Source organism: Odontomachus brunneus, unplaced genomic scaffold (assembly GCF_010583005.1).
Source record: "Odontomachus brunneus isolate Ranch 3 - 2012 unplaced genomic scaffold, Obru_v1 Obru_scaffold_232, whole genome shotgun sequence".
Classification (NCBI taxonomy): Eukaryota; Metazoa; Arthropoda; class Insecta; order Hymenoptera; family Formicidae; genus Odontomachus; species Odontomachus brunneus.
In genome coordinates this window covers 327,261-340,139 of record NW_022639682.1, presented here as the reverse complement: position 1 = coordinate 340,139, position 12,879 = coordinate 327,261, and the positions used below count along the sequence as shown (strand labels likewise).

At 37.7% G+C, this 12,879-nt stretch overlaps 1 protein-coding gene across 6 annotated transcripts in view; it reads right to left on the bottom strand.

The window, feature by feature from the left end:
* The window catches only part of LOC116852514 (sodium/potassium-transporting ATPase subunit alpha), a 149,511-nt gene that overhangs the window by 62,133 nt on the left and 74,499 nt on the right, over positions 1–12,879 (bottom strand). The window contains exon 1 of one of the 6 annotated variants that reach the window (XM_032832964.1): positions 11,107–11,255. The exons of 4 other annotated variants lie outside the window; for them this stretch is intronic. In XM_032832964.1, the coding sequence (XP_032688855.1) occupies positions 11,107–11,118 (12 nt within the window). In that variant the 5' untranslated portion in view covers positions 11,119–11,255. Of the gene's footprint in view, positions 1–11,106; positions 11,256–12,879 lie in introns of those variants that run through there. One more of the 6 variants, XM_032832962.1, reaches the window with a different exon arrangement.

Genomic DNA, 12,879 nt, shown 5'->3' with positions numbered 1-12,879 from the left:
GAGAGAGAGAGAGAGAGAGAGAGAGAGAGAGAGAGATCGGATTGACCGGCACGTGATTGAAATGCCAATGGGTAAACTGATAACGGAGGTGAAACGCGATTCGATTGATTTCGGCGACGTAATCCCGGAGATTTTTTCATTCAGAAATTCTCATTCTTTTTTATGTTGTGAATCCTTTCTCAAGATAATGCTTTTAGGGAGTCCTGAGTACTCGCCGTGGCCATGTTGGATCCTGATGTTAGAGGCAAGAAATAACTAGAAATTCTTGCATACTAGTTTCAAATGAGACGATACATAAATGAATAAATACTTCAGATCGCTTGAGCATAATTGTAAATAATATAACTAAAATAATTGTAAAATTGTCCTTTTCCTTTGACGGTTGACAAATAGTCGTAAAGATAACATGATAAGAAAGGTAGATTAAAAAGAAAGATTGCATATCATTTACGGCTATTTATTGATTGTCAAGAAAAAACAATTGTTTTAAGAACACTTTACATGTATGCACACAATCGAAATGTTCTTCCATGCAAACATTTTTTTCTTTGAAAATAGCATATCTGAATTTTGAGCATGTATTTTCTCACTTCATCAATCAAGAGTTCCGCGATGCGGGACTGGAAGCCTTAAGAGGGGAGTCTTGTTTGACGGGTTCAAAAAATCGAATTTCTTTTCTTTCATAAATCGAAAATATAACATTTCAAAAACATGCTGTTACAAATTGAAGGTCGAATTTGCAAAAATGACGAAGTAACAGCTCATTTAGTGAGAAGCGCCCGAGCGCGTTCAAAACGGCAAGCGGTCGGCATCGCACTGTAAGAGCGATAGAGCAAGCAAACTGTAACAGTTTTCCGTACATTTTTTGTTGTGCTAGGGAGCATACCTTCTGTAACCTTCAACATGTTTTCTATTGAGATATATGTCTGTGTTAGTGTATATATGTGTGTGTGTGAAACAGATTCGCAGCTATGTCCTCAGTTTTGCTTCGCATTTCGGCAAACATATCTAAAATACCTCACAAAGGAAATAAAATCGACAGTTCTCGTCAATCAAAATCGCAAAAAAGGAAATTTTCGTATAATTAGTACACTATGGAGGCAGAAACTGAAGCAACAACGTCTGCTGCAAGCAAGTTGCAATCTGCGGATGAAGATTTCATCATAAATCAAAGTCATGGCTAAGGATGACTTATTAGAAAGATATTTAGGTGCATACATACAGAATTGTAATGAAAGTTTCAACGCAACGATTTGGCGTTTGGCTCTTAATCTAATATCTTCACTGCAGCTTACAGACCATCGTAATTGCCGCTTATCTGGCTGTCATTTTTAATGAAGGATATAATTCCATCTTAAAAATTATGAAAACGATGGGTATTGTTATCGGACAGCAGAGTAAGATATTCGTCGATAATTATAAAAAAAACCTGCTAACGAGAGCGGACCGTCGCAGTTTACCTTGGTGTAAAGAAGCTCGTATGGCCCATAGACTAGAAAAAACGGCACAAAAGGAAGAGGAAGGGATATTATATACGGTCTTGGAATAGCAGAATAAACAGTTACATTGATTTTTCAGCTGTAAATATCGTAACTTCTCATTGAAAACTTTAAACGCGTTTTTCTCAAAACCACGTTTTCACAATTAGCATACAGGATAATTAAAAAACTAATGGACCGATTGACTTCATGCAAAACGCATTCGTAATACATTTCTTCAGAGACTGAACCTATTACTTGAATGTTATTGTTTATTTATAATATTTTTATGAACAATATATAGTCCCGTTTTTCCTCCAAAAAAAAATTTCGTTTTTCTAACCGCTAGAACTTTTTCGAAGTTACATATCTTTCCTTAAATTTAGGTACCTACGTACACTATCCAACTTTAAGAAAATCTTTCAGATAACTGTGACAGATGCTATGTTGTACGCCGAGAACACATGCATCACTGATAGCACTTAACAATTATGTCGTTTCGTTTTTAACAAAGGATATTTAAAAAGATCAAAATTTTTTAATATTTTAAGGATGCCTTTTCATGTTACAAAAAAATTTATTTACATATCTTTATTAGTTTTCGCATAAAAATTCCTAAACATCAGGCATTTTTCGACTCGTCAAACGAGACTCCCCCCCCCCCATAAAATAAAATACACAGGATCACACATAAGGAACCATTGAAATTATGTCGAAATGCAGTTAGTGTCAAAAGAAAAAAATTGTTAAATTTGCTTCGTCAATGCCAAAATTCAGTTAAAAGTTAGTGAAATTGATAATGAGATTTTTCTTTTATTCAAGTTCATGCGCGGATCGCCTGGAAAGAATCTACTGACCGAATCCCGAAAAAATTACTTAGACTAAAAATCTGCTTTAGATTGTTGGAAACAAAATGACTTCGCTTGATCTCACTAAAGGAACAATATTTGAACTATGCAGCTTTTTCGGCTCTGAACATTTTGAAATCCTAGGTTAGAATAGTGGATAGTTTGTTGTGGAATCCCAATCCGTTGGAGACAGCCTCGAGCGTACGGCGAGGCTATCCAGAGGACATCCTGTCTCTTAAACTCATCCTTCGGTAATCCTCGGTCACAACACACCGTCATCTCCACTAATACTAATCCTGTATTTTACATAGGGTGAAGTGACGGATTTTCGATAAGGTTGCAACCTCCATCGAATTAATACGCAGTAATTCGCGACGTCACAGTTACGTGCCGGGGGATCGTCGGTTGCTTTATTCAACACTAATGGAAGATACAAGTTGCTACTCGACCTGACCTTTCATTAATTTCATTGCGTTTTACCGACCGAACGTCGATATTTTTCTCTTGTCTTTTTTGTTAATCAAGTCGCACGAACTACATTTACCGTTCCCTTTCACGAGAAGTTAGTCATGGCCGGAAATATCGTCCTCTGTGTATGGTGATACTGTTCGAAAGCATAGACACGGTGCACAGAAGGATTTCCAAAATTCGAAATTGCGACTAATAAAAATTGACAATAAAAAGAAAGAAAATTGACTATATTTCCTAAATTATATATAAATTGAATTTTCATAGTGTGTGTGATTTGAAATAATATAAACACGTTCATTTTGTACTTATACAGAAACGTGAAAATGAATATATTACCACACTTTTTATGCTTATTAGATATTTTTGCTTTGTTGCTGAATATTTCAAGTTAAACAAGAACACAATGCGAAAAAAAGTTATTACTGTCAAAAGTACTAATGTTGAACTTGTAGGATACACAATTAAAATTTGCTTATCTTAATAAACATTTAATAATTTAAATATCTCTTTAAACAATATGTCTTTAAATTCTTTGATTGGATCAAATTTTCATATTTAGATCAACATACAGTTTTTAAAGCCATTTGAACTTGAGTAATTTCAGAAGAACACACAGATTAGTCATTAGTAGATTAATTATTATGCGATAATTTTTGCTGTAAGATACCATACGTTCCCAGGATAATTTGCTTCTCATCTGTTGACAACGCATAAATAAACGTAATAATATATTGTTATTATTATGTTATTATATAGGTTTGTGTAGGAAATATATTTTGAAAAGATCTTGATGTTATCTACAAGAATCAACGACGAAAAATAGGTATCCCCATTGAAAAAATTCAATTTACCTTCATGTGACCTTAGGAAACCCAAGGTCAAACTGTTATTACTGTTAAATAGATTTTTTGAAACTTTACAACTTTGCTTCTTACATATGTTTTATCATAATTGGTCGTTTTTTAGATACTGAATAGAGAAATAAGAATAGAAACTCGTCCCACTGTGCGGCGGTATAATTCATTCGAGCGAGAGGTACTAAATCATCTAACAACAAGCTTAAAGAAGAATATCATTCTATGGGCGCCAATGAAACGTGTACCGGCGAGAGAGCAAGAATTCGTTACTACCGTAACGCAAGAACGTAACAGATAACGTCAAGAAAAAAAAAAAAAAACGATCAGAGATGATTCTAGTATTATGGAAGTACGATAAAAAGTGTACTCGGTACCTTGGAACAGCAATATGGAAATTCGACATTCAAACGAATTTCTATGAAATATATTCTTATAAATTGAATTTGTACAGCACTTTAGAGCGATACTCGAACTCGGACGTATATGCAAAAGTGTTCGTTAAAGATAATTAACATACGTGCTAAATTAGATTAATTTTAGGATATTTGGCGCGAATTTAGCGAAATAAACTATTGAAATCTGTACTTATCTCGACATGTTAGGTAAAAGATATAAGATTAAAATTATAAATATAAATTCACTAATGTACATTAGGAGAAAAAATATCTAAAAATCGGAAAATATTTCAAATGATTAATAATATATTTATTGATACTAATAATACACGTATATATATATATATATATATATATATATATATATATATATATATATATATATATATATATATATGTGTGTGTGTGTAGTATCAATAAATATATATATAGTGTATATAATAAATATATATAATATATACATTTATATATATACTTTATATATTTTTTATAATATATAATATATATTTGTTATAAATAATACTTTTTATATATTTTTTTCTCACACACATTTAGAAAATATTTAAATAAGAAATATACATTTTAATGAGAAAACAAACATTTTCTTAAAACCGTACGAAAAAAATTAATAAAATCTCTAGATTGACCAAATTTAGTTGCAATAATTGCAATCAAATTAAATTTAATAAAAATTTTAACTAAAAAATGTTATCAAAAGTAAAAGATTAATAGAAACCAAAATATAATTATATGGTCGTTATAAATGAATTTTCAACTAATAAATAAGGTGAATTTAACTATATAATGAATAATTTTGCCTTTAGACGGAAGGTTAAGTATGACGGTACTGACGATAAGTACATTGAAATAATAACCTTGATGATTGGAAGTTTGCGAGATTTGTTCAACTAGAAGAAATAATTACAACAATTTCTTCAAAATTGTTGAATAAATTACAATATAAAAAGTTCGGATATACAACTCAGCGGCGATCGATACTTTGCGCTGGCTACTTTGCTTGCTCGCAGATAAATTCTCGTCGTAGCGAGATATAAGTAAACAAGCTTCATTACTTGAAGTTTTATATGATAATATGCGACTCTACGTGCAGCTTGGGACCTGACTGTACAAGTTCGCCTTTTTTGAAGTTTTTGAAATATCTGATTGTCAGCTATTGTGTTTTTTTATTGCCAATTTAAATTCGTTAGTTTTGCTTGGATAATAAACTGGATAAACATTCTTTAAATCAATGCTCTATCACGGTATATATTATCTAGAGGAAAAATTTAATAAAATATTATATTATTTTTTTAATAAAATAATATATAATTTTTTTAATTGATTCAACTCGGTAGAAAAGTTGAGCTAACCTTCTTACTCATTACTACAGTTAACAATTCATTTGGTTATTGTTACTTTCCGAGATAAGAATAATCACGATTAATCAATTTTGCTGAATACTTAGCTTGTTTGATACAAACAATAATGGTTCAAATAAGAACACCCAAATTACGCTGAAAGAATGAAAACAATTAGTTCATGTACAATCAGAAATTGAGTTCGCTCAACTCGATTTTAATTATCTTGACCGATCTTTTTTTATGGTGTGGTTTTGCATGAAAAATAATTATTTTATTGAAATAAAGTAACTAATATATAAAATATTAATTTTTTAAATAAAATTATTTAGATTTGCTCACTAAATTGTTTGAAGTGAAAATACTGCCGCTCCGAATGAAGTAGTATTTCGCAAGAGTAAATGTTTCACTATAACTGTAAGATAAATTTTTATTTTATACGAGTGAATTTTTCAGTTGATTAGAGCGAATATTTTGTTGCATTCTTTAACATGTAAAAAAGTACACCTAATTTTCTTTTTTATTACGTTGTTCTTAAGACATTGTGGAAGATTTTATTATTTCATCTGATTTATTTCAGATATTGTATTTAAAAAGTGTGATCTAACTAGAATCGAACTCAGAATTTTTAGGACTTGAGTTAGCTACACTTCGTATTACACCGTTTCCCTTTGATAAATATGTTTCATACTGCCTATATATAGTTTCAAATTCTAGGACACTATTTATATTTTGTAACAGAAATATAATATTATCATATAAATTAGTAAAGTTTTTTAAATGTTATTGACAAAGATAAAGTAATTTTTAAAATATTTTTCTTTAAATATACATTTCTCTTAAAATATAATAAATTATATTTAAAAAGTGACAAAACAGAGGGGGATGATATGACGGTTACAGTAAGATTTAATCATCTGCTTGCTTATGATATGTTAGGCCAGTATTCATAATCGGATCTTATAGAGAGATCTTATAGAGAGATCTTAAGATCGTCTTAAATATATTTACTTTCCGATGCTGTACAGATCATTTCATTGATTACAAAGTATCTGAAGATAAACTTAAGATAAACTTTGATATAAGATCTGATTATAAATATCGTTCTTGTAAGCTTTGCATTATCTACAATAAAAAAATTCACTCTAAGATACAGAAGGAATTTATTCTATAAGGATCACTCCAATTCGCGACTCTGACTCATTTTATTTTTCGAATAAAATTTTATTTCAAGAATTATAGATAGTAAAGAAATATATTATTTGTATAAATATTTAAAAAATTTTTATTTAAAGAGATATTTTTTTCTTTTAGTGTACAAACTAATAAAAGAGTAACGCCAACATGTGCCCCATTTCTGGGCAGTAAAAAATGTACTTAAAATAAGTATCAAATTAAAGGCCTTGATGAGCTGATTACAAAGATATAAGTTTTAGAGCCACCCAGTGTACCGTTCCAACACTACGGTCCGAAAAGTTTCCAAATTTTAGAGTACTTTCAAACTGATGTTTCTTTAGCAACAAAATTTGGATCGTAGTGTTGGAACGGTACACTAGGCAATTCTAAAACTTATATCTTTGTAATCAGCTCATCAAGACCTTTTATTTGATTTCCATTTTAAGTATATTTTTCACTGCCCAGAAATAGGGCACATGACCTATGGACTAGTGACATCACTCTTTTATCGATAGAAGTATCAGGTAATTAGATCAAGTCTATAAATTCACATCAAATTCGACAAAATATCTCTTACTTATTTTTTAAATCTTGTTGTTTCGTTGCCTTACGTCACTTTATGAGAGTTTATAGCAACCGTGAGAAGCAATATCATATTTTAGCATGCGAATAAGAACTGATAAGACGTAGAAATTTTCGTTGAAATAGACTCGAGAATATCCTTAGAAGCGTGTGAAGAACCGATTGCGACAATCTAATCGGAAGATCGCGCGAACGCAACGATGGACGCAAAGGATGCGACCTTTTCTCAAGGTGGAAACGTACGTTGTCCCACTTGGCCAGTTCCCGAACGTTAATTCGGACAACGATCGATACGCGATACCGATGCTCCACGAATACGTTGTATATATGTGAAATATCGGCGATTCAATGTCGCGCAGCGTTGCGCATACGTCACTTGCGTGACGAAAGCGACGGCGACGGTGATGATGACGTCGCGAGTAATCGAGAAGCGGGAGTCGCGCGAAGGAATTTCAATGAATGGTGGAATATTAGGACTAGAGAACATTCTCTTAAAAAAATTGACCTTTTCAATCGAGCGTAACGTCCCGAAATTTTCGCGAACTCGCGTATAGTTCATTCAAATGTTGCACCGAAGTCGCACTTTGTCATCTTCGCAATCATCACTTTACGGAAGAAAAGAAGAAGAAAGAAGAAGGAAGAGGAAGGAGAAGGAAGAGAAGAAGAAAGAGGAGGTCACTGATCTAGAGTTTCGACACCGTTCTCTTCAGCGCTGGTCGCAGACGATCGTTAAGGTGTAGCTGTGATGGGTCGTTATGTAATGGTACCAAAAGGGCAATGTGCTGTCTTTCGGTGCTACTAAGGCACGCGTTACGCTTTGAGGAATGTTAGAGAAATTTGAATGGAATTTGTGAGCCACTTTCACACATTAATATATATAGTTGTTAAAATTCTAAACAAAAGTCTTAATTCTATCCTGGGCGAAGCAAAAGGAAACCGAGTCTTCCATGGTAGTTGTGTGTATCTCTATAAACTCCGTAAAGAAAGAACCGTCAAGCAAAAGAAGCTGAAATACGCAGACCTATATGCGAATTCTAATTTTAATTCATTCACGGGATAACTAAATCTGAAAAATCCGAAACAAAATATGACTGCAGCATAGACAAGTTGGAGAAAGTTAGAGATAATAGAATTACAGGAAATTATAATGTAAAACCATCACGTTTATTACATCCTTCATGTTATCGATTTCACTATTTGCATAGTAACTTGCTAACTTGCCAACTGGAATTATTAATTTTTAATTATTCTGTACAAATAGTCTTGTTTACAGTTGTTAATTTTATGAACATGGCTATCACGGAGATCGTATTATCTCTTCGGCATGTCAAAGGCTAGATGATAACGTCAAGTCGCGATTGCGTCCTTTATTTCCCCTTCGATTAGATCAAAATTAATTCCACTTGTCTCACGACTTGAATCTCGATACGGATATATCTCGGAAGTGTGTAATATGTGATCAACAATTAAGACAATTAATGAAAAATCAGGCCGAAGACCCCGTTGAGAAGTAACGAAAGACGACACAGGCGAAAGAACACGGCGGGGTGGCGGAGCTCCTGATCGAGGGCGTGTCACTTCGATCCTTCGAGGCACGGCCTTCCTTTCAATCGTTTGTCCAAATTACTATTGTGCTTCAAGAGATTCGAGGAGATTCGAAAGGGCCGAGGTAACGAAATCGTCCCAGATTTCGAATTCGATTCGAATAGTAATCGCTAGACCCAACTTGCGAGACCTAACCTAACCTAATCTAACTCAGCTACTGCACCAACGAAAAATCCGACTCTTAGAGCGCCGAAGCGACCGACGGTGCCAGGGAGTATTCGGTTGCAAAGTTCTACAAATCGCGCGATGAGTAGAGGTCGGTCGTAAGTTCGCTGCTGACGACAGTGTCGTTACATGATAACAATATTTACGTCACGTACACACACATATATACACATCGCGCTTTCGTAAGACTACTGCTTTTGATCTGCTCGATATCGGTGGGCGAACCCAACTTGGTTTTAATTTGATTTGATCGAACGACGTCGATGTCGTATTCAGTAATTCTTGCAACAAGAGTTTAGTCGTGTATACGTCAAACAAAACGACGTTATCAACCTTGTCTAATTCCGAGCGACACCGGCCGCGGTATCGGCACAGTCGAAAGTACGTACAATTCTACTTCGTCCCGAGGAGTTTACGTGCGACCGCGATGGGTTCGCAGCGATTGAACTTTACTGCGGCTCTATAAATAACGATCGTCCATCCTTCCGCTACTTCCACGACGCGCGTAATTAATCGATCCGTCTGAAGAGCCAGAACCTGGGAATAAAACGACGACGAGCGAGCATGTCATCCGTTTGCTCATTCGTTCAGGATTCAATGTTATTCCCGTGATGCTTCGTCTAAGGTCAGAACGACGACGATTCGGGAAAGAGACGAATTTCGTTCGAGGGTTCCGCGTGAGAAGAAGAGAGGCGCAACCTTGCGACCCGCCGAACGGGGCTTGCGTGCCCATGGCGTTCAATCTGCGCAGAAGCGCGCCGAGAAAATCACTAAGCGTATTTGCATCGGGCGGAACGAACGGCGAGATCAAGCAAGATCTTCGCGTTCGTGCATCGTGGACGATCCTATCTCGCTCCTATGATCGGTCGTGGACGTTTGACGAGCGATGTCTGCAATTGGCAGATGAGCAAACGTTTGCGGATGAAACCTGTTTCGGTTGCCCGAACTTGTACACGTCCGAAAAGGGGTTAAGCGGAGTCGCGCTGCACTTTCGGAGAATTGAGATAGTTTCACGGAAATTGTTGTTCTTTCTCAAAAACTGCTTAGACGAAATTTACCCGTCGTCACATATTGACATTCGAGCGATCAGTGAGATGGCGCGTGATTCTGTTAAGGACGTGGCGCGGGCGAGAGATATCGTTAGAGTGTACCTGAGAGAATCGGGGCAAATTTTTAAAAACACATAGGAGAGGATCTTACGAGATACAGAATACTTGAAAATTTTATCATATTCCACGCACGAGTTAATGAATTGAAGAAAGAAAAGAAGAGACACAGAAAATGCAGCCGGTACAAGGCAGAAAAAGTCACGAGAAGAGTGCAAGAAAATATCGTGTCGAAGAAGTTTCTCACTTTCCTGGTAATACAACATTGATGGAACTGATCACTGGGAACTCCGACGGAAACCAGCGAGCGACAGGGAAAGAGAGTAAGAAAGAAAGACAGACAGAAAGAGGGCGACACGGGCGAGAAGAATGAGGCAGAATGGTAGAGATCGAGAAAGAGATGGAGAGAAGAGAAAGATAGGGTTTTCCGAACCTTTCTTTCTTACCCTTTTACTTTCCCACCCTTTTGCTCCTTTAGGATCAAAGTGTCTGTTCGACAGTAGCCAGGGACTGACTTCTTCGTACCTCTCTCTCTTTCTCTCTCTCTCTCTCTCTCTCTCTCTCTCTCTCTCTCTCTCTCTCACACCACACACATACACACACCATTCACCACCCATACGCCCGGTTTCGTAAAACTGAATCCGAACTGCGCCCCTATTATGACGAACTACGGAGACGAAACGTCCGCGAGGAGCAAACGAAATGTCATCACCCGCGAATGCTATCACTCCGGATCTGTCACTCAAGTCAGCTGCGTCCAAGCGAACGGACATCTTCCTACCTCCCTGTCTATCTGTTTCTCTACTAGCTTGCTTGTTTGCTTGCTTGCTTGCTGGCCTGCTTATCTGTCTATTTGTGTGCCTGCTCTTCGCAAACTCTGTTCTTTGGCGCCGTGCGAGCCCTGACAAAAGCTTTCTGCACGACCTGCTAAAGGCCGCGCGAGCTTACCTCTTGAAGCACCCGTAATAGTCACATGACGATAATCGGTTCTCTCTCTCTTTCTTTGCTTTTCATTCTATCGTTCTCGCTCTCCCTTTCTTTCTCGATAGAATTCTAAGCACAAACCTTGTCACCCATGGCTGCGGCGAACGGTGTTCGGTGAAATAGAGGATTAGCGGCGCGGCTTCGGGTGGACCAGAGACTGACTGGCGTTTCGTGTCGTCGAGGACCGCCGGCATCATCGACCCGTATTCCCCACCGCCGCGCGCCTACCCCCGCCGAACGACCGACGGTCCCCACTCCTTCCGTTCCTGCTCCCCTTCTGTGTTACCAACGGTGTTCATCCCGCGCGTCATGACCCATCTTACTTCTCTCTCCCTCTTCTTCCTCTCTCGCTTGCTCTTTCTCTCTTCGATCTCCCTTCTCCCTCTCTCTTTGTCTCTCTCGTTCGCATCTACATATAGGATGGAAGGGAAAAAATTCTCCTTTTTTTCGTCCTCAAATCCCGTATGTGAAATTAAAAGACATGTCGAGAAATCGGGATTGAAACCAGTGCAATCCATTTGGTTCAATTTCTTGCACCGTTACAGATACACGCGCGTCAATGAGAAAAAGAAAAGGATTACGAAGAAAGATCGATCGTGCTCACCGTTCGTGTGTTAATTGCAAGAGAACATACAAATCATTTTCATGGACAACATTAAAATTCGAAAATTCCCCGATAAGGAAGATACGACGATTTTGATAGTAGAAAATCGACAAAAAATTCGTAGTTCTAGCTATTTCGAGTATTTTCATATGCATTCTATCTACCATGCGAATAAAATTTGAGGGTAGATCCGATTACAGATTTCAAACGAGTCGACAAAGAAGAAACACTCGCAGCGATACAGGAAGTTACGAATATCCATGCCAATTAACGAGAGTTACCTAGGACTCAGAGAGACGCGCGCGCACCGCCACCCAAGCAGGCTCGCCAAGCTCCGCGACCCTCCGCCGCTCATGGGGCCACCCCCTGACCCCTTACCTAACGTGCCCCTCACTCTGTCTCTCTTTTTCTTTCTCTCCCTCCCTCTCTCTTTCTACGGTCGTCGTAACAACACCCGTTCGCTGCCGAGAACGCGGTTGCGCACGCACCCGTTTGCCAGCTCTTCGTCGTCGTCGTCGTCGTCGTCGCCGTCCAGCGCGACGCTACCGCCGCGTCGCGCCGCACCGCGCCCCCAAAACGCCAGAGCGCAAGCTCTCCGCGGCCAGTGATTCTCATCGCGCCGATTATCATCGTGGGTTTCAGCATCGACGTGATAATGCGGCGGCGACGGCGACGGCCTTTGGGAGCGGCCGAACTTTCGATAGAATTTAGGGCGAAAATGGATCCGCTCGAGATTACGCGTGGATTATGGACGAGAGCGGATTACAGCGCGTATAATGATATAGGAGCAGCTGGGATGGAAATCGAACACTACCTTCTTACACAAATGATTTTATTCGGTGATATCGAATAATGCTAATTATTTTTTTTTTTACTTTTTTATGGCATCGGGGGTGTAAATGTGGAAATAGACTTTGCAGAGAGCACTGCGCAAGACGGGGAAGGGTGAAAAGACAAATGAGTGCAAGCTAGTACCTCTACTCGACGATCTAAAGAACTGCTCTCCAGGGAGACTGTCCGACGAAGAACGAGGCCTCGGTGGCCAATTAATTGCAGTGGAAGACAAGAAGCGGCGATCAAACCGGAAAACTGATTGAGTATTTCGCCCCGATTATACGCAATGGTGTCTGCATGTATATGCGGCAAACGGGGTGAATGACGAAACGTTCCGCAGAGACGGTGGAGAACTTACTTATCGAGTGTGTGTGTGTGTGTGTGTGTGTGTGTGTGTGTGTGTGTGTGTGTGTGTG